The following is a 23,192-nucleotide window of genomic DNA, read 5'->3' on the forward strand; positions in this document are numbered from 1 at the left end:
TTGAAAAGAAGTATTGCACAGCTGGCAAAGACTTATCACCTGTCTGCATTTTATTTTAAACATATTTTAAATTTGTCATCCCTGTGTTTCCAGTTTATACTAGAACATATGTATTAATATACAATATGCAGATTTGTTAGCAAGCAGATGGTTGTTAGATTAGTAAAGCATCTCATCCACATTTGTGTTGCTCACAATGAGTAATAGCCTCCTTGTGCAGAGGCATGAAGTTTCTGACCTCCAGTTGGGAATGAATAGATTTTTCCCCTGATTACTGTAATTTATGGTTTTAGCTATCTTGAGAAGCAGCAATTCACTCTTCAGGTCACTGCAGTGTAGATGATATTCTCCCTTTCATCACATTTGGCTGTACAACTGCCACAAGCATTGTCCCATGCTGAGATGAAATGAGCTCAAGTGTAAAGAACAGATGTTCTAAGCACAAGGCATGGATGTTACCCAGGACCAAAAGGACTGAATGTATCTTTGCCTTTAATTTGCATACCTTTGGGTAATTCTCTAACAAAGATGACAGCTTATGTAAACCAAACATTTAAATTTAGCTCAGGTACTGATAACCAAGTATCACGGAGCACTACTATGCATCTACTATTGCAGTTGCCCTGTTACTTGTACTCAAGCCTAGTCAGTGTAAAGCAAATTTGGATATGTCTACACAATTTGGATTAGGCCTTTTGTTGCAATATACACCAGCTTTAGCACTTGACATCTGGATGCTATTAATGCAGCACAAAATGCTAATGAGACTGCAAGCCCTCCAGAAACCAAGTAATACAACAGACTGTGGCATTACATCTCCAGGCACAACAGTTTATGTATCAGATTAGATTAGCAATATCCTTTGCTTTTTCATCTGCATTCCTGCATAAAATAGGGTCCAATTCTGGATGTCATTTCAATCAGGCTAGTTGCCTAGTGCCCCTGGTTTAATCCCAGTATAGCTAAACAAATCACTCAGAATGCTGGACTGGGAATGACAGCTGTCTTCCTCTTGGGAACTCTGAAATTTTTCTGTATAAATTTGTACTTATCTTTGGGGTTTTTGTGCAAAAATTAAGTTCATCTGAGACCTTTAGAGCAAATTCCTATGGTGAACCTTCACTCTTCTTCTCAAAATATAAGACTTGACCATGTCTCTGTCCATGCTTTTTTTCATGTAAGCATAAGGTAGTACATACATTTGAAAGCTAACTGGCAATGATAAAAAGCCTCTACATAATGGAAGCATTTAGTTCCAGACCCAGTCTATTCCTAAAGAAAGGACAAGGGAATAAGCCATTTGGGGCAGAAGTTGTTTGTGCTGCTTACCACAACTAGGAGAGGTGCTGATAATGGAAAACGTAACGGAAACAGTTCCAAACCCAGTCTAATCCTGAGGAAAGGACAAGGGAATAAGCCATTTGGGGCAGAAGTTATTTGTTCTGCTTACCGCAACTGGGAGAGGTGCTGATGGGTAGTAGTGAGTATCTTCAGTGTGTAATAACAGGCTTTATAGTGAGGACAGTAGTTCTGATGAGGCTGAAATCCATACTAAGAAAATGAAAAGACAGCAGGATTCTAGGCAGAAGTAGCAGACACAAGCTGCGGTGCTCCAAAGAAACATTCTTTACTTCCAAAAATGATGACTTTGTGTAGTACAGTTAGCAATAATAGGCATATTCTCCAACTTTATTGAATCCCTCAGTAGGTTTGCAGTTGAAAATGCTTATGGGAACATCCAAAGCTCTTGAATTTGTGGAGGTTGGACCTGATGCACAAATACATGTTTTTTTGCTTCCATAATGTGTTTTGACGATGTCCCTTAAGGCAGTTAAAATGTGTATTACTTTTAACAGGATGCAGACCAATTTGAATGTGCATTAGCCTTCATCTTGTACCAAATAAATTGTAGGTGACACTATAAATAAAACTTATTAAATCCACCAAATAAAAACGTTATTTGCATGAGATCTAAAGCTCCAAAATACCATGGAAAAAAGCAATAATGTTTATAAATGGGTATGATGAGATTCCACTGTTAAAAAATTAATAATGAAATGTATAATTCTGTTCTTTTCCATACACTGAAAATCTGTTATGCAAGTCACATGTTTGTGGCCTGATGTAGTTATATATTGGCTGGTAAATGAACAAGCTGACTTAATTGGTCCAATTTCTGGAGCTGTCAGTAGGTATTGATGTAATGTAAATGTCATTTCCTATGACTGCATGTTTGAACTAAAAGCACAGCAATCTAAAGTATATTTTATTCTTTTGCTTTCTTCCCCAGGGGATATATCCATCAGTATTTCTGTGTCAAACTGCCAAGTTCAAGAAAATGTGGTGAGTGTTCACTGGATGCTGGTGCTAGATATGCAGTGATTAAGCTTGCTAAACCATTGATCTGCTTTGCAAAGGGTAATGTTTGAGGAGTACCCATCAGCCATTTTTCACTTACTTTGTAGAAATTAACAAACAAAGCAGAAAAGCTTTGATAACTTTTGAGAAAAATCATCTTCATGGCACCCTTTCTTGAGATGCAAGAACTATATATGGGTCATTTCACTTGACACAGAATTTGACTATGGGTCCTGCAGGATGCTAATTATCTTAAAGGAAAAGAGAGCTGTAAAAGTTATTAATTCATGGAGTTTGTCAATTGAGCTTCATAAAGCTAATCACAAGCCTTGAGTAATAGACCATTTCCTCTCATCACTGAGAGATCAGATATTCTCTCTTGTATGAAAATGAAACTCTCTCCAAAGTTACATATGTTGTTACATACACAGGACACATAGGATATAGGAAATAAACATGACTCCCTGCATACAAGTAAAGCTTTAGGCAGTTCTGGTATTTAACAGAAGTTTTACTGCAAGGGATGAGTCCATTTGTTTCCTAAGTAAAGGCAAAACAGCCTTTATTATCAACTTCTTGGCATTCTTTTACTCTTTGTTGTATATGCTGCTGCTTAAATGTCAGGAAAATGAAACTGAGCTCCAAGATTTGAGGTTTGTTTGCATCTCCCAAATGGATCTGCTACCAGCTTGTGCTTTAGCCTGTGTTTAGGCACTAAGATATACTGAGATGTACGATTCCCTCACTGGCATGAATGGAATATTTTACCCCTCTCAGTGGACAAACACAAAAAGCCAAAGCCCAGAACTACTGATACTCACAAAGATTTCTGTAAACTAAGAAACCACTTGCATTTCCATGGCTGACATAAGCTGACATAGGAAGTTTTTCAAGAAAATTTTAAATTCATAAGTTTTCCCTTTTCATAAAACCGAACAGTCATTCCTTGATCTGGGATCCTGGGATATCAGGGTAGAACGCTGCTAATAAGACCCTCTTTATTTCCATATGTACTTTCATCTTCAGATTTCACAAAGTTTGTGTAATGCTGCATGATGGAGGCTACTTGCCTGGAAGTTAGCAGTGGCTGAAATCTATTGAGGATTCAGCAGCTTTTATACCAATTGCAGTTAAGGTGGCTTTTAAGAAAACCCATGTGAATATTTTTGACAGATAATATAGTTTGAAATGTACTAGAGTAAATGTATGCTGCTTCCCACTAGAAAAAGAAAATTAAATGCACATTTTGTTTCCATATCTCAGGGCTTAATATTTGTTATGCTTATATAAACAGGATATTAGCACTGTGTACCAAATCTTCCCAGATGAGGTGTTGGGATCAGGACAGTTTGGAATTGTTTATGGAGGTAAGGCTTTTGTGTATTGTACAATATGCTTAAGAGAGACCATTTCTTGAATGGTGAAAGTATTTTGGCTCTGAAATGTTTGTTACAGAAATCAGCCGTACTTTGCTTTATCTAAGCAGTATTCATTAAACAATGAAATTGTTTTGTTGCCTAAGTTTTGTAATTTGAAGTTTTCTACCTATTAGGGGCTCAATGTGTCTTAATAGCATTATACTGTTTGTAAGTTCTAGTAAAGAAAACCCTGAGGTACAGAAAACTGTTCTTTTTGAGAACAATAATGGACAGAAGAAAAAATTAATTCCATCTTGCTGTTGTTCTTGGCACATTTTTGTGAGCTGTTTTCTTTGTTTTTCAGTAGTTTCTTAGAATGGTTTCTCTTTTATTTACTTACCCATTTTTCCTCTCTTTCTCCTTTTTTCATCAGTTTCTGGGAGTGTATTTGTAAAGCTGTTGTTTGAGACAGTGTGAAGTGAGAATAATAACTTTCTCACTGAAGAATCTTTATGGCCTCCAGTAAACCTGGGACATGCACTTACATGCCTGACAGAGATCATTTATTTCATTGTTTGCTAGTCTGGAGCTACTATTGAAGGACTAAGCCTGCAACCTGCTGGTTGCAGAGTATGCAGCTTAAGTATATGGACAGGCATAGATACATGTGAGAAAGTTAACTTTGCAACTATATTGTTGAAATGCAGACCTGACTTCTCATATGTGTGTGTTTCTTATGTGTTTAAACAGCTTTGTCAGGTGATAATAAGAAAAGTTCTCTTGTCAAAGGCTAGAAAGAGAGGGCATGAAAGAAAACTTATAATGACTTAGTTATTTAATTTGCTGTGAGAATGACTTGATTGTGTCTGTACAATCCAGTAAAAGTGGAACACGTCTCAGAATTAATCTTGTTAATTTATAGAGGCCTTTTGTTTTATTAATGCAGGAAAACATCGCAAAACGGGAAGAGATGTTGCCATTAAAATAATTGACAAACTAAGGTTTCCAACTAAACAGGAAAGTCAACTTCGTAATGAAGTTGCAATTTTACAGGTATTTTTCTTTTTCACTCTATTGACTCCATTTATTCATTTCCATAAATACCAGATAATACGATAATTATTTTCATTTACAATCACAAGTATTTTTGCTGCTTAATCTGTGTAAACAGCCAGGACCAAGTGTATTGGCATCATCACATTGGGAATTACAATTTCTGCAGTTTTAAGCACTAGGCACAATAAGAAAAATGTGTTTGTTAAACTAATTTGAAGTCCATTCATTTTCCTGTACTGTCCACAGAAATTTCATGCCTGTTGCCTGCAGTTTAGGCACACAGTTAAAATTATGAAATACCAAAAAATTGTCTGCTTTTTGGAGGCCTGAGAACTGGTTATGTAATGCTAAAACCCACTGATCATGTTTTTATCTTTAATAGAATCTTCACCATCCTGGAGTTGTGAATCTGGAGTGTATGTTTGAGACGCCAGAAAGAGTGTTTGTTGTTATGGAAAAACTCCATGGAGACATGCTGGAGATGATCCTATCAAGTGAAAAGGGCAGATTGCCAGAGAGGATAACCAAGTTTTTAATTACTCAGGTAAGAAATTAATTATAGACCTAGAAGGAGATTTGAGGTTAGTTATTATCACTGTTTCTTATGTTTTGCTTATGCTGTAGTTTCCCTGTCTGATTTATGAAAGCCCGATTTGTAATACTAGGCGCGGTAAGATGGCTTTGTGTACATTATCTGATAGGTAGTAAACCATTAAGTCGACCTAGGACTAGATGCGTGCTGCTGTCTGGCTGCCATATGGGAGGGCCATCAAGCTAGTTTCTCATATGCTTGAAGAATTAAGCACAAGAAAGGGATGCAGAGCACTAACAACAAATTGTTGAAGACACACACTAATGAATTTGAGCCTCTTGAACTGTACCATACCTAGCAATTGCAGTTCCTCCTATGCAATTTTGTGCATATTTTATATGCTGAAATTGGATCTTTCCGTTACCTACCTCTGATTAAATGAGTTTGGCTTCCTGTATGACTTCTGTTAACAATGTGATCTGGGTTGGGTTTTTTGTTGTTCTTCCTGTTGTTGTATTATCATATTCCTTCTTTGGCTGCCCATAATACTGGTTTAAATTTAGATACACGATTAAGCAGTGAGCAACCACAGAGTCACAGCAGCCTCTGTTTCAGCAGTCAGGAAAAAGAAAGGAGCAGGAACAATGGTGTTGCCGTGGAAGTTTATTATTTAGAGTGGAATGTAGCAGGTTTCCTAGTTTTCAGACTTTCATGGGCAAAACTGCCACCAGCTTCAGAATTTGGTTTCTTGCCTTCCCAGGTTTGTTCAGCCTCCTTGCCATTCCGTCCTCTAATATAATAGTAAATTCTGCCAGCCCCAGATGAGAATCAAAGAATGGAGTTAAAGCAATGGGAATAGGATGAATGTGGCAACAGAATTAATATATTCTTGTGTGTCTAATGGAATAGAAATACATGCAAAGGTATCCTGATGCTTTCATCAAGAAAATGTTTTAATTGGATTACATAATATTTCTTTGAAATTTTTTTAGTTAATTTAGATCTGGAAGGTCGTTTTGAAAATGTTTCTGCATCCAAAGATTTCAAACAAGAGAAACGTAAACAAGTACTTAAAACCTAGTTTTTTAACTGTTTAGCATATATAGTCCTTGGAGAGGGAAAAACCATATTGCATCCAGTGAAACATCAAGAAAACCTGAGGCACAGCACACAATAGCTGACATTTTTGCTTTTTCTTCCTTTTTTCCGTTGTAGACATTCTTGTAAAATGTACCTTCTTGTTGGATTGTTTCTCTCTACACCAGTCCTTGTTTCTTTGACCACTGATAATGTCCAAACAATATCTATATAAAAAAAAGGTACAATATTTAAAACAGAATTTCTTTCTTTTTTGTTTCTTCACAGATCCTTGTTGCTTTAAGACATCTTCATTTCAAAAATATTGTTCATTGTGACCTCAAACCAGAAAATGTGTTACTGGCATCAGCTGATCCTTTCCCACAGGTAAGTAGATAATGCACTTTCTTAAGATCAGTTGTTCAAATTATTAAGTTTAACAATGCTTATTTTATAAACAAACAAAGAGCTAGTGACCTGCCTGTATCTCCTCCAGGAACTACACAGAATTTTGAGATACGAAAATAATAGTCCCTTATTCAACAAACATTCCAAAGACGACGTGTTTGAAAATCTTTGCCTTGTGTCATTTACCTAAACTGTTCAACTAGATTTTGACGTGTGATGTTACTACTTGTGCGATTGTTTCTGGTTTGCTCACCATTACAGCACAAATTACTCATCTGGTGAATTCGGTCCTGATAAGTGACAATTTGCAAGCAGTCACCAGAATGACAGTTATTTTTCTGAAAGTTAGAAAGAACTCATAAAGAAATATTTACATGCCAGGTAGATTGCAGAATATTTAAATATACTTTCCGGCTCATTTTATTTCTCACTGAAAGGTGTTTGTATCAACTTCTGTTACCTTTAACTGCAGAGTTCATCTATTACCTCCTCCAACTGCCCATATTCAAAAGGAGCACTATTGATAATTTTTAAATAATACCAATAGCAATAATTGGAAAGAAAGGATCTGTACTGAGGTGTTAAGTGAGAATGTTTAAGCAGCTAAGTCTGTCCCTCTGAAGAAATTAGAGAAGTTTGCAGAGAGACAGGGTTTAACTAGGTCCACAATAAAATAAAAGTGGAGTTCAAGAACTAAATCTTGCCAACTTGCTTGATTTAGGAAAAAGCCATTGGTAAAACAGTTTTTCAGTTTGCTGTGTATTTATGCTGTGAATGAAGAAGTATAAGTTTATATTAGTACTTTCACCAGAAGCCTAAGCTTTTGGGTCTATCCAAAGCCCTATTTTTCTCGTTCTAAGCTGTACCGTGTTACTGATTTTATTCATGGTGGTTTATTCACAGAAAGAAGGAATAGAGTAATAGACTGGTAATCTGGTCTAATGCCTTGGTGGAATAAGGATATTCCTCTCAAAGAGATGCATCTCACAGCTAAACCATGGATAAAAGTTCCTCAACTATGTATTTGATAATAATGACTGTCTTACTATAGCATTTTTCTTTAAACAGGTAAAACTTTGTGATTTTGGCTTTGCCCGAATCATTGGAGAGAAATCATTTCGGCGCTCAGTTGTAGGAACACCAGCTTACCTTGCTCCAGAAGTGCTGAGAAACAAAGGCTATAACAGATCTCTGGATATGTGGTCTGTGGGTGTCATCATTTATGTAAGCCTCAGTGGTACCTTTCCATTCAATGAAGATGAAGACATACATGACCAGATCCAGAATGCCGCTTTCATGTATCCACCTAATCCATGGAAAGAAATTTCTCATGAAGGTAATATCTGCTTGTGGCTAATTTTATATAAATGCTAAAAAAAGTAGTTGTATTTTGCTTTATATTTTTCTTCCTTATACATACCAGTGAATAGTGTGTGTAAATTGAAATTTCAAGGTACTGTAATGTGCCATAATGTATTGTGTCTGTTTTGTGCCAGCAGCTGCTTTAGACATTTCATACAAAGCATGTGTAGACTGCACACGGAGTAAATCCTCTAGCATGAGATCTACCCGGCATGTCCTGAAGGAGACACATAGCCACCTACAAATTTAAGTTGCTATAGAATCTTGTGGGGCACCTCAGCTGCTGGAAATGGTGTTGGTTTATATTTACTTCTGTACCTACTCTTTCAAATCTAGTGCCTCTTCAGTCTTTTACTCACTCTACTTGTGTCAGTAGTTTAGTTTCCATTTAGTAGGATGCTGTACTCTGATAGTCTTTCCGTGGAGAAGATAAAAAAGATTGAACAATCCCAACTAGATGAGGTTTCAAGAACAGTGTGAAAAAGTGTCATAAAAGAGACTTCTTCCTGGGAGGGAAGGCTTAGAGATAACCAATGTGACTTTTGAAACTGGAGTTCTGGTCAATGGCATCAAAGGCTTTTGATAGTAAAAGAACAATGTGAATAATTCACCATGAACATCTTTAAAGGTAAATGAATTCTATTAAAGATGTCTCTAAATACAACTAAGTAGGACACTTAAAAATACAAGTTCTGTTTTCACCAACGTTTTTTTGTACATAGGAGACAATTTCAGGCAGCTGGATTTTCTTTGTTCTTTTTTTTTTTTTTTTTAAATCATTGTGTCCTTAACTTTTTGCAAGATTGCTTCATAAGTCTTAAAGCGAAGGAAACATTATCAGATTCTTACCTTATATATTCTGAATTCTATTATGTACCAAATAAAATTCAAATATTAGGATTTCCATTTTTTACAGTACAGTTTTTCTGGGTTTCAAGTGACGTGTTTAACTTACATGTTAAGTGTAGCCTAGAGAAGTGTGCCTACTGCTTACTATATTATATATTATAGCTGTTTGAGGCTCTGAGTTGAAAAACGCTTTGAGAGTATTGTCATTTTATCTTGGTGGCAGACAAAGTTTGATGAGATCTGTTGGGGTTTAAAAAAATAATTGAAAAAAGCAGCTATAAATCTGCACAGTTACACACTAAAGTCCTCCTGAACCTCCACACACTTCTGATATGTAAGCTGACAGAATCTGTTGGCAGCAGTGCTCTATCTGGCACTAGAGATAAGCAAATAGCAGTCAACACAGAAGAGGCTGCAAGAAATCATCTCCGACAGGTTTCTACTGTGGTAGACAGAAGATCAATTTCTACATTCAAAGGTGAAGATGCAGTAGAGCACCTACAGGAAGCTCACCTAGTGGGGTGTTATCTCTCCTCTTACAGAATTATAGCCTTAATTAAGAGTTAATGGATATGTTGTTAATGGATATGTCTGCAAACATGCAGAAGGGGAGAAAGAACACACTTTAACAGATTACTAAGTTAAAATTGGCTTATATACTGTGATTTTATTATGTGTTTAAATTGCTAGCTATTGAGCCACTCTGTTGTGCTAAATGAAAGCCTGAAAAATCTGGACAAATCCATTATGTCCAAATATGATTTGATAATGCTAATGTTTAGTGCTCGAAATTGTACTCAAACTACAATAGGGGAAATAAATAAATGTTTTTCTCATGTCAGCTATTCTGGTCCACACTCCTGCGCAGGTCACAAGAGGGCAGTGCATGGGCCCTGGGGACCTGCTCTCTCCATCCGCTTTCCATTATCTATGACCATATAGCATGGTTGAAATGCAGATCTGTCCGTGGTGTTTTAACACGTCTAATCTGAATTACAATTCTGAGCAGTGCCATGATAACTGATGCTACAAATGGCTGAAGCATTTGTGGGGAAACAGATGATCTTAAAGGTTTTATGAAGTTGCTTACTAAACATTGCGAATAAAAACAATTTGAAAGGCTACATGTTTTTAAATGTAAACTATGGTAAAATGAAGCTCATTTCAAGGTAAATACACTGGGGCTTATAAACACCTGTGTACAAAGTGTTCTGAATCTGCAAAATTTAATCAGAGAATTAGTTTCAATCCCAATAGGTTACTTTTGTGCACTTGAAAATCTTGCTTTAGCTTGTCCTAGGCTCTTCCAGCTTCCCAAAGAGATTAAGCTAATATATTGGGTATTAGCCTGCTATATCTTTTCTGTGGTTCTTTTTGCCCTTTATTCTTGATCACTGAACATTTTTCAACAGAAGTTTTAACACACATGACTATGATTACTTTTTTTTTTTTTTAATTTATATAAAAAGGTGCATAGTAGATTTCTTTTAAAGGTACGGTAGATTTCTTGTTTAACTATTTTGTGGAATTTGCATCATAGCAATAATTCTTCTAAGAAGACAGTAATTAACAACAACTAGTTCTTCCACTCAAACTTGTAAGGGAGTTATATTACAGTGTGGAATGTGGTGCTGCTGCAGAATCTGACAAAGTCTGTGTTAATAAACATCAATCAGCCGATTTCTTTCAAGCTGAAATTGCTTTTTGTCATGAAGGATCTACACAGATAGTTTCTTGCAAAAGCATTATTCTTTGTTTTAAAATTAAAACAAGGTAATTTAAGTGATTTTTACTTGCAAGAAAGAAAAATTGTTGAAGATCCAGCAGGTAGTCCAATTTAATTGACTTTTAAAAACTTGTGCAAATACTTGACAGAATATTAGCACATTACAACCACAGTATTCAAGAAGCCTTCAACCAAAGTTTTGCTGCATTGCCATAGCATGGAAAAATTGAAATAAAAATTGATTAGACAAGTATTGTCGCAGAAAAAAATAAATGCAAAATACATACTATGTTTAGTGCAGGTAAGAAAGGTCTTTTTAAAGTGTTATGCTATGTGAATTTGAAATATGACAGACATTTGTCAAAGGGCTGCCATAAATAAAACTAATGTAGATATTCTTCTCCTTATCTCTATTACTTACTGCTTTCTTCTCATGCAGTGCTGGATCTAAGCACTCTTTAACAATGCACTCTACGAATTGTACATTATGATTTGTACCTTACAACTAGATTTTGAAAGCATACCTTTATCCAGAGACTATATTGCATGCCTCAATTCAGTGAACTTAGAAGATCTAGGCTGCCATCTAAAAGAATTGACTCTGATCTATGCATGCCAATAAAAATGCTCAGGTTCTCTGACCTGATAGAATGCAATATGTATGACTGTTAGTTCTTTTTTTTTTTACTGCTAAAATATGTCAGTACTGGTTGCTATGAATGTTTATAATATGATAATCCTAGAAACTCTGTTGTGAAGTAGTGAAAAGTGGTAGAAGGATTTATATGCTAATTCAAGGTTAAAAAAAAAGGGGGGGGGGGAATGTTTATTCGAACGTATTGAAATGTTTATTCAAACCTGTTGCTGCCTATAGCAACATCCTGCTTGATGCACAAAGCAGATAAGACAATAGATGTGTGTGGGGAAGGTGTTTACTTCAGAACTGTACCAGGTTAGGATCACAAACGTATGCAGCTGGTATGCCTGCACTACTCGCTTCTCAAACCACAGGAACTCGTTTGCTTGAATTTCTGTGTATGTGTATGTGTAAAAGTTTCAAAAGTTACAGAATTTTTATCTTGTTCTGCAATTTTCAGTTCAGATTAAGGTACATGATTGTCACCAAAGTGTAGCCAGTGTCCGTGTAGCAATGACTTTGTTAAAGGGCATATAATTTATCATAGAATGAATAATGAAAGCAATGTTAGGAACTTTTTCATGCCTATCGCAAAAATCAACACTGAGGAAAGCAGAACAGCACACAAACCTTTCATTTCTTGCTTATGACTTAACCTGTCCCAAAGAGCCAAATTGAATGTAAAACTTCTCTCAAGTGTAGTTATTTTAGTGGTTTTTTCAGACCACAACTCATGTAAAAAAAAATTAAGAATAGCTAAAGTGAGGTTTTGCCATGTTTATTTCTATTTTTATTGTAATCAGAGAGGAACTAAAAGCTCAGATGCTTTACTTTCTAGCAAAATCACATATTTCTTTGCATTTAATGAATAGTGCACAAATAAGGTGAATGATGTTGTGTTTATCACCACTTTGGTTTTAGTGCTCAGTTGATGCTTTTTCGATGTTACCAAACAATAGCATGTTAATTTTTGAGTGGAAATGCAGAGGTTACCAAAACTTCAAAAGGGAAGGGAAAAAAAAAAAAAAAAAAAGAGGTAGGTCACACCTAAACATTGTGTCTGGAAAAGCAACAACAGTGGTAAAGTAGTCTAACTGTTCCCATTTTGTGTTCCTTATTCAGTTACTGGTCTTAAGGTAAAACTAAATTGGCTTTTAAAATTGTAAACTGCACTTCATAAGGCACTTGATTTTTAAAAACACATAACCCATAACAGTTCACACTGCATGAATATATAAATTTTTAGTGTGAGGTGTCCCTGTCCATGGCAGGGGGGCTGGAACTAGATGATCTTGAGGTCCTTTCCAACCCTAACTATTCTATGATTCTATGAAATAATACACTTAAGGTATAGGAGGTTCAGAGCGAAAAGATAAGGGACAAAATTGTATTTTGGAGGAAAATTGTGTCATGAATATAATAGTGTGGTCTGTGCTAATTTATTTTCTGGAGAATTCTGTGGCATTTCCTAGCAATTTTAAAAATAAAAATCTACAATCACAAGCCAGGAAAAATCCATTTGAGGATAATATTTTTCAGTATTTGATGTCTTTCAGTCGCTATCAACAGTTCTGTCTTCTCTGCCACTCAGGAATGTGGTCTAGTCGTCAACAGTGACTCTTTTCACTCCATAATGTGTCTTGTCTGATGTCATAACATCTGGATTAATCTCATCAGCTCTTTCTCCTGAGAAATTCTAGATTTTTTGAGTAATGTTTTGTCTGTCCTCTTCCTCCATTAAAACTTAACCTAGAAAAACTAACACCTCTCAATTTTTGTAGCTTTCAGAAATGTATTTTTTCCCAACTGGATATCCATTCAGAATATTTCTGCAAGCATCATTTCCGAAAGCTTGGCCCTCATGCACAAAATCTTTTCTCTAACTTCACCAAATCCAATTGCTTTACGTTGTAAGGTTTGTCAGAGATCTCACAGATTCCTCCATAGGGAATCCTAATTTCCATCCCCAGTAAGTGGCTGCATTTTCCCACCTTTTTCCAATACCTTCCATATTTTGTGTTTGTATGTCTAGATGGAACTGTGAAATGTTACTCTAGAGAGAGTGTTTCTGTGGTAGACTTTGGGTTTTGTCACAGCTATTCAACATCCTGCCACCCAATCTGCTGTTTCTGTTCCATCTTCAATGATTGTCAAGCCAGCTTACCTTTCTAAATCCACTGAATTGCTGTATGACAGTTCAGACTTCAGGGTGGAATTTTGCTAGATGTTCATACAAAGGAATCTGCTTGTAAAATTCTTTCCTATTTTAGTTTTACATTTCCCATCTGTCAAACATGGAGGCTATTTTCAACAGTGGTACTGTTCATTTCCAACTTTGACTTTGCAGTCCACCAAGTTTGCATCATCTCAAAAGATTTGTTTTGGCTGATCTACATGTTATATATAAAGACAGTACTCCCTGAAGGATTTTATCTGCCTATTAGTGTATTTTATCTAGTGTGTCTTCACTAGAAGGTGAATTAGGTAGTGGATGTCCTACAATGTGCTATGTCAAGCTTTGGATTATTCATGCTGTGTTTTGTTCTGTTGTGGAATTTTCATAAATCATTGTATTCATAATTATATTTTCATCAGCTACCAACACAGCTATTACTAGTAGCCTGATGAGCTATGTGATGTGCACACTGTTGATTAGGTGCTTCACATTACTTCATACTGTTAAATAATTTGGCAAGAAACAATGCAATTTCTTACATGCATTAAATTTGATCATGGTATGCCTGTTACACTGCTTTTGAGTCAGAAATAAATACCCCAGGTGCCTTCAAGCCAGTATTTATTTAGACTTTTTTCAGCATAATGTGAATAGCAACTCGTTTCACATGTTAATGAGAAAGTCACATGAATGAGCATTAAATACAAGAAGGTCAAATACATGTTATACCTCAAAGATGCTCTACCTCAGTAAATGTTTAACTGGCTGTTTAAACTAAGGTCTTGGCTATAGTTACATGTTTGCTAGAATAGATTAATGTTAGAAAATCTCTCTCTTACAGATGTGCAGTTTTGTAATGGTCAAGTTTTTTGTTGGTTTTTTTTTTTTTTTTTGGATAGTACAGCAGAATCCCTGTCCCTAAAAATAATAATCTCTGCCAGTTGAAGATTCAACTTTTGCAAAAATAATTTGTCCACAAAGCTGTACTTACCAGCAGTAGGGAAGGGGGTTTTGTGTATTAAAAGATTATACCACTAATCAATAGAGCTATACTCAGAAGAACCCAGGATCTTGGAAGTCTGAAGTTTTGTATTAATGGCAGCAGCTTAATTTTTTGTAAGTGGTAGATGTAAGAGTAGCTATGGGTGTACTTTAAAAATTATGGACTGAGTTAATCTTTTGTTAATTTGGGACTGCTTTGCTTGATATTCTTAAGGTGATTTCTTTTTTATAACATGAAAAGTTAAAGTCTGTGTAGTAGGACTAAATGAATGGTAGGTTCGGAATAGTGTTTTCAGTTATTTCATGAACTTTTTGTTAATGTGTCACATCCTAAGTGAATTAAAGCAGTCATCCACTGAAAATTGTAATTGCCATGTGTTAAGTTAATACATAGTGTGAAAATTGTAACTGTGTCTTTACTACAGTTCATTATTTGCCATACAGATAAACTGCTGTGAGCAGTTCAGAAACACAAACCTCAACTCTGGAGGTTCTTCCCTGTAAAATGCAACTGAAGAAAATCAAGGGGGCATACAGCTTCTTAAAGTTGGATTTGAATCTTCCCACTGGATATCCTGCTGAACAATAACCTAAATGATCAGTAGTCATGTTACTGGAGTAGTTGACTAGTTTATCCCCTCTAACAAGATCTGCAGCTCGTGGAACGTGATAAGCCCTCAGCTGGCTGCTGCTATCCTTAAGTCATGGGAAGTAAATAGGAGGCCATAAAAGTGTGAGAAAAAGCAGTACCGTACTCCTCTGAGAGCTTTCATTCAGGTTGCTTTCTTGGTGATAACCTGTTGGATTTCTGTAGATGATGTGCAGACCATAGGTGATCTTTCTTAACATTCTGCGTTTATTGAATTACTGATTTTACAGACAAATATTGTCAAACTTTATAAGGCTCCTAAAATGTCTGACAAGGATTACTTTAAACTTTGGCTTAAAAAATCAAGTCTGTAATGAAAATTCATAAAATTTACTGTAAAATACAGTGTAGTTGCTACCCTTTTTTCAAACCTGCCTTATCTTCCTAGACAGAAAAATTTAATGTCCTAACAGTAGATGTCGCAATTTGGTTCCCTGGATCACACTTGAGTTGTATGTCAAAATTAAGTGTTAGTACCTTCCCAATTTTATTCTGTCTCCAGTGTTTTTAACCAGTACAACTTCAAGTGTAATCACCAAAATATTAAGTATAGGGTTTTTTTTTTTTTATTCAGAAATTGAGTCAACATGTCCATCTTATATGTACTATGCATCTTATATGAACTGTAGCCAGACCAAACTATGTTAGGTAGTGGCTGTCAGGATATTCTCAGGACAACATGGGGTTTTTGTGAGCTGAAACAGAGAGAATAACCAGGATCTTTCCTCAACTCCTTTAAATAGTCCCACAGAACCCATTAGTGTCCGAACCTCTACAATTAAACATCACTTAAATTCAGAATTTTCTTATTAACAGACTATTCCAGATCCCTAAAGAAATCCTTTAATCCCTCAGTTCCAGCACTCAGTCTGTCTGTATTGAACTCTCCAGCTTCTTTCCTTTATGCAGCACTGTCCTTTTGTTGCTTTGCCAATACGTGTTCTTTGCATCTTGATTTCTGATACTCAGAACACTTAAGAAATTGCGTTACTTTAATCGCATGATTTCCTGGTAAAAAGTACCAAATGCTTTTTGCTGTTGAAACTTGATCTCTTTCTTCACCTGTATAAAGATGTAAACCAGCATACTTTGGACAAGTCAAGAGATCCTGTAATGAAATGGGAAAACTGCAGTAATACTATAATTCCCAGTGGCCAGTCAATTATTCTAAAACAATAAGCTTCCCCCAGGCCACATGCTGAACATTTAACACCACCTAGAATAGAATTTAACCTTTCATGATGCACTTTTTTCTTTCTTATTAAAAAAAATAAAAGGAAAAAAAAGGGGTTTAGTAGATGCTGTCAAAGCTTAGCAGCATCCCAGAGGTTTTTCCAAATGGGTCATTCAGTACAGTTCCGTTCACTGCTCATTGACTCATGGAACTCTTTCCTTCAGGTACCACTGAGCACATACCTGTAACTGTGGAGAATCATTGACTCCTTTAAAAATACAGAAAAGAAGAAATCTGTAAAGAATCCTGCTTGCTTTTATCAAACACTCTACTGCTGACTGGCAGGTAGAAGCAATCCTCTGTTCAAAAGCTTGGTGTTGCAAGACTTAGTGACTTCAAAACCTGATTCCTTGCCTGGGAAGGTGCTGCTGTCAGTCACCTTAAAGTGATACTGAGAGTCTCACATATATACAGATGTGTTTACTGTGGTACCTGAAGAATACTGTAGTCCTCACTTACATGAGATCTTTTTCATTTGAACAGGAACTTAGAATTATCCTCAGTCTTTGCTGTGTGCCTCCAAATGAACACATAGGGGTAGACTATGCTAACTAGCAGGTAACTGTTTAGTAAAACAGTTATAATCCTGTTAGGAAGGGTTGCATGGGTACCTTCAAGGACATCAAATCTGACTGCAGTTTGTAAAAGACTGGATAAGAAGGGATAACTGTCCTCCTTTTACACCTGCCATGTCTCTTTCTCTCTTTGGTTTGCATGTCCTAGTTAAAAAAAAAACACACACCATAGTTAAACTGACATTTTTCAATATTATTTCTTTTCAGCTATTGATCTCATAAATAATTTGTTGCAAGTGAAAATGAGAAAGCGCTACAGTGTGGACAAAACGTTAAGCCACCCATGGTTACAGGTATTGCTACAAATCTATGTTTTTTGTTATGCATTTAGTTTCTAAGTATGTAAAAATTTTCATCTTTAAGCATAGTAGAATCTAAGCAAATCTACAGACCTGAAGATGTTTTCAGATCCTGAGGACCTTATCTTCCTTCACCAATTTACCTACAGATTATCATTAATTTCTGAAGTATTGGATTTCAATACTAAACTCTCTCATGTTTTCAGAATACACCACAAAAATATTTTTATCTTGTTTGTCCACTGAGAACATGACGTATAAGAAAACCCCTTATAGTCATTTGATGTACATTATCTCATTGCCTGGAGTCCACCCCAATTCACTTCTTATTAAAACTAATCAATGGGCTTTCACTTCACAGTCATCAGAAGAAATAGTGAAGTTGTATGCTTTCTAGGAAAATTCATGAGCCACCTCCAGTTGATATTTCCCATTAAAAACTGAAATGTTAGGAATTTTTGAGATGCTAGCAGCCACTGTCTTCTGCTCCTATGTTAATTTTTTGGTTCTGACAGCAGCCAAATCACTGCAAGTTAAAGACCTAAGCTAGAACCAGCGTAATGAGCAGCCAGGACCTGTTCCACTGCCCCCAGCCAGGGAGCAGGGTAGGCTGCCTGGGGAGTGCCCCAGGCCTGGGCACTTTGGACCCCTCCCTGGGGATGGGGACAGGCTGAGGCCAGGCTGGGACATCAGCCCATGTGGTCACCCAAGAGGTGATCTGGGCTAAGATCTGCAGCAAGGGTGCTGGCTGTCTCACATGATGGGACAGAGTCCTTCACCTTTGTACATCCACTTTTATCACCATGCAGTAGTGAGTGGGGGTAAGCTAAGGTTAGGCAGTACTTCATCAGCTCTAGCACCATGGATGAGTCCTTTTTCCTCAAGAGACCAATAGCGTGGGCTAAGGAAAGATAACAGTGGTGCGAGTAGAGGTGAATTCTGAGAGGATGTCTGTGTTTGAAGTAGGCCAAAGCACTTGAGATACTGAGAATGAAGGCTTTAATGCATTTACAGTGTGGGGGCTTGCTGGTGCTTTGGCTAGGTGACCAGGGTTTTCTTAGGTTGAGACAAGGTGAAGGAGAAAAAAAAGAAAACTGGATACAGGATTGTGAGCTGAGGCTAGTCTGCATGGGGCTAGGATTGGCTTTATTACTGCAGCTTCATTTACACTTTGAGTGGGAATAAGAAATTAAATATTAAACTCGAGATATACTTTAGGCAGATGACGGGCTGGAGAGCATGATGGTCTAAACAGTGTGAGAACCAAACCAGTTTCCATCTTTCCTGTAGACTATCACAGATTTCCAAAGTATCTTGATGTTTAGATTAAGAAGTCTCTTTGAGCACGACCGTAATTGCCTAAATTTGGAAAAGTAGATCTTTTCTAGCTCAGGCTAAGTTCACATTCTGATAGAGATGAACTGTCTTCACTATCTGATAAAGATCACTAGGATGTACCTGCATGATATAGATATTTCTTCTTCCTCATTCACTGTGTGACTAGTGTCAGGAATTGTTTTACAACCATGTCTCACTTAGACATTATGGAAATCTGTGGACTATCCATACATTTTGCAAAACTACCAGTAATATCTCCATACATACTATATATACTTAAGACAGAGGTTAATAAAATTAAGTTACCGAACAATCCTCTAGATTGAGAAAACATATCTCCATAGGCAGATTTCATATTTATTCATTATAAGATTTTTTTTCATTCTGGAGTAATAGGAATGTGTGACCTTTAGATTGCAGAGTTAATAGCACTTTGCATAATCTTGATAGTAGCAGGGAACATAATTTATTTCAGGAAATTTAAAACTATTGCTGTTTGTTTCAGGACTATCAAACCTGGTTAGATTTAAGGGAACTTGAATGTAAAATGGGGGAACGTTACATCACCCATGAAAGTGATGACTCCCGATGGGAACAGTATTCAGGAGAACACGGTTTGCACTATCCAGCACACCTTATCAGTCCACGTGCTAACCATAACGAAAACACCAAGCTAGAAGAAACAGAAATGAAAGCCCTCAGTGAGCGTGTCAGCATCCTTTAAGTTGTATCCCCTCTAATCTGTCAAAACACTGTGGAATTAATAAATACATACGGTCAGGTTTAACGTTTGCCTTGCAGAACTGCCATTATTTTCTGTCAGATGGGAACAAAGCTGTTATGCTGTTACACTGTTGATGTATCTGAGTTGCCAAGACAAATCAACAGAAACATTTTTGTGTGACCAACTGTGTTGTATTTACAAAAGTTCCCAGAAACACTAAACTTGTTATTGTGAATGATTCATGTTGTATTTAATGTACTAAAACCTGTCTCCACGGTGCCTTTGCAAGCTAGTGTTTTTCTTACTTGAGACTCATTTTGGTAAGAGAGAACTTTCCCATGAGGATCTGGGGGTTTTTTGTGCATCGTTAGTATTGTAAGCAAACTCTTGAAGAGTAGATTATAACTGCTGTTCTGTGAACAACTTCTACTTTGGATAAAAGCTTTATTTAGTGTTGAAAAAAAATAGAAGAAGCAAAAAATAATTAATTGCATAGCACTGTACAGTTTCAAATCAGATAACTTGTATGTATATGTTTGTGTGTTTGTGTATGTAGATACACGCACACATGCACACAGTATAACTTGCTTTTAAGCCTAAATGCCTTAGTAATGTAAACTGCAGCATGTCGGTTGTATTTCTCCTTTTCTTAAAATATTCTTCTTTAATATGAATATTCTCTAAAATGTACATTCAGAAGCTAAATAACGTGTTGACTTTGTGTATGTTTTCAATAAAAATCTTGTTAAAATGGGTTAATTTGGTTAATCTTTCTGTTTAAAGTATCCCTGGAATGGCATCAGAAGTAGCTGGAGTAATTTAGTTCAGCATTAAGAAGCCTGTATAGAGATAGGTAGGAAAATGCTGCCAGCTATCCTGCATACCTAGAAAACATATTTTGTAAGAACCTACGTGGATCGATTTTATATCACAAGTTCAATCAGTTTTGAAACATACTGAGGCAGTGGGGGAGTTGAGGACACATTAATAGGGATTTAGTTTTTAGAGAAGCGTGCTGCTTCTGCTTTTCCGCTGACTTCCATTGAGCTGACAGCGTAATATGGATCTCTCCTGAAAAATTTAAAGATACTAATTTTCATTTCTAATTATTACTTAGTATTACTTAATATTAGTTTAACTCTGAGAGGGGTTCAGGCTGCACTGTAAAACATGTTCCCAAGTAACTCGGTGACAAGCTGAAAATTATGCTACAGGCTGTCTCTGAAAAAAATCCCAGTTGATATATAGGTGTTGAAGACTGAGGTTAAGAAAGAAAAGATACACAGGATGAAAGGCAGAAGTATGCAATGATAAGAGCTAATAACTACTTGTGGTAAACCTCTACTGATCAGATCTTGGCTTCATGTTACAATTATCAGCTTTTCAGTAGGTAAATACATTATTTCATTGAAGAGCTTTGTCCAGAAGAAATCTATGCCAGATACATAACATAAGCTATCAGAATTTTTCTTAGGTATTTTGCACCCCTACTGGTCAGACAGTGTGTAATGTAAAATAAATTAAGAAAAAGCACTTTTATTCAAATGTGGAGGGGGGGGAAGCATTTTATAGAAAATTAGAAAGTATTGTGAAAAAATTACTCATCTCCTCCTATCTCTTTCTGCTACTCCTACCGCCAAAAAAGAAATCATTTTCGACATGAGCTGGACGCTGAAGGAAGCTCTCTGATAACACTGGCCTTGTAGCATGTTCTGAAACAGTTGTGGTTGAGTAGAGTTCAAACGTGTTGACTATTTTGCCATGCTGTGCTGTCTGTGTACTCAGTTGGGACATTCCTACAAGGTTAAATTTGGCTAATAATTTTTTCTTTTTTGTTCAGACTTAATCTTGAATCAGCTGTAAAATAAACATAAAAATGGTCTCAGGCTGATTATCAGATTTCTGTCAGTAAAAGCGTATGTGTATATATATATAAAAGCAAGTCCACTTAAAGGTCTCACTGGTAAAGATTATATTCTGTTCTTCAACAGTTCCAGGAGTCAAGCCAAATTAACTGGTTTTTCTAAAAGGAAATTGAGGGGAATTACTAGAATCATATAAACTTTGTTCAGACTCTGCTATCATGACTCTTTGTAAGAAGCCATCACCTCACAGAAGTGCGTTAATTTTGTTGTCTCATTCCTCAACGTTAAGCAGTAACAGAGGTTGAGAGCTTGGCTTTCATTCTGATCAATTTAAGTGAGTCAGGATTTTAATAGTGGCTTGGTTTTATTTACAATTAGTGTACCAGTGCTTGAGCACAGGTAATTTTCAACAGCACAGTTAAATTCTCAATAATATCAAATAGCGTTCTGGCACTCTGTTCTCAAGCATGGACGCTAGTCAGGAGATTAAAAAAGCAAGCGTCTTTGCAACATGCAACAGCATGTCTAAGAAGCTGGGTGACAAAATTAAAAACAGTGCAACTTTTAACGAAGGAAGGACATTGAGTACTTGCACTAAACCCCATCATCTGCTATTTCTACCATAGCAATGCTTAGAATGCATAAGGGTTTGCTAAGCACAGATCTATGTTGATAAACATATTTAATCTCATGAAGCACTTCTGATAAACTGTTTGCCAACAGAGCATAGACAAAAGTATAAATAAATTCCTACTCTGAGAAACTTTCTGACTAGCTACTAAACATAATTTCAGAGGAACTCTTGTTTTATTAGGGGTGTATGATACTTTTTTCCTCCCCGTGTCTGGTTTTTTTGACCACTGAAGCTTGCTTCATCACTTTAGAGAACTTGCTGTGCAAATATTCATTGCTTTTCAAAAAGGAATCTGCCATTAGCCATATAATAAATTAAAATTTTCCCTGCTGCCGTTCAAAAATGTTGCACTGTGAAATCTGAACTGTTTGCAGCTCAGACAGACCAATGAAGACAGATGAATTCACTGATTCCTAACTCAAAGCCTAAACGGAAACTTACGCTTCCAGATACATCGGCATCAAAGTGTACTGAAGCAAATCTGGGATCATATTGTCCTACATGATTTTCCTTTGCTCGTATTACTCAGGAAAAAGGAATGGTATGCTGCTCTGTAGTAATGTTTCCACGGACTTTACATTTTCCATTAGGCAAACAGTTCCTGCACGAGTCATGGAAACAAAACCAGCAGTGGTTACACTGCACATAAGTATTGACCTGAGGATCTATTGATAATATTTCCTTTTCTCGTGTGATACTGCATATCATCTGCATATCAAGCACATGTGTACACATAATCATACATCTGTAGACATGTTGATTGTGTCAAAACAGCTGGGGAGTGCAGACAAGTAGCCAACACATACTTGGAAGCTAGAACTTCTGATTTATGTTAAGTTGCCATTTTCACTTCTACCATCTTTTTTATTCATTCAGATACGCTTTCTTAATTCAGTGTCTTGTCCAGGCAGTTTTTAACTAACTCAGCAAACAAGGTAAGCAAAAAGCATGCACTTACGCAACTTGTGCAGCTCAACTGTCACAGAGCTGCTGATTTATGTGTGACCATCTATACACACCTTCCTATGCATGGGAATTCCTGTCAGTGGGTCTTGTCTCCAAGTGTCTCAGATTCTACACCAGACCTCCTTGTTCTCAGTTTAACAGGATTTCTCCAAAACTAGTTGGATGTTTTGCCTTTCCTTTCTTCCTCTCTCCTCTTTTCTTCTACACCTCACTAGTGAAAAGCCTTCCTAAAGTCTCACCTCTCTGGTGATTAGAAATTTGTAAATCCCGGCCTCATGGCAAGGCAATAACTGTCTGGTTTTTTTTGTGTCAGCAACAGTCTGTTATTCTTTGAGAAGTTAAAGGAAACAGGTTATTTATTTTACAT

General features: G+C 36.5%; 1 protein-coding gene across 4 annotated transcripts in view; it reads left to right on the top strand.

The window, feature by feature from the left end:
* The window catches only part of PRKD1 (protein kinase D1), a 138,817-nt gene extending 118,698 nt beyond the window's left edge, over positions 1-20,119 (top strand). For all 4 annotated transcript variants that reach the window (XM_065686489.1, XM_065686490.1, XM_065686492.1 and 1 more), the window contains 8 exons: positions 2,291-2,343; positions 3,653-3,725; positions 4,663-4,769; positions 5,155-5,316; positions 6,670-6,768; positions 7,858-8,125; positions 17,207-17,292; positions 19,142-20,119. In XM_065686489.1, coding sequence (XP_065542561.1) covers positions 2,291-2,343; positions 3,653-3,725; positions 4,663-4,769; positions 5,155-5,316; positions 6,670-6,768; positions 7,858-8,125; positions 17,207-17,292; positions 19,142-19,360 — 1,067 coding nt within the window. In that variant the 3' untranslated portion in view covers positions 19,361-20,119. The remainder of the gene's footprint in view (positions 1-2,290; positions 2,344-3,652; positions 3,726-4,662; positions 4,770-5,154; positions 5,317-6,669; positions 6,769-7,857; positions 8,126-17,206; positions 17,293-19,141) is intronic.
* Positions 20,120-23,192: the final 3,073 nt, after the last annotated feature.

The sequence above is a fragment of the Lathamus discolor genome, chromosome 6 (genome assembly GCF_037157495.1).
Source record: "Lathamus discolor isolate bLatDis1 chromosome 6, bLatDis1.hap1, whole genome shotgun sequence".
In the NCBI taxonomy this organism is placed as follows: Eukaryota; Metazoa; Chordata; class Aves; order Psittaciformes; family Psittacidae; genus Lathamus; species Lathamus discolor.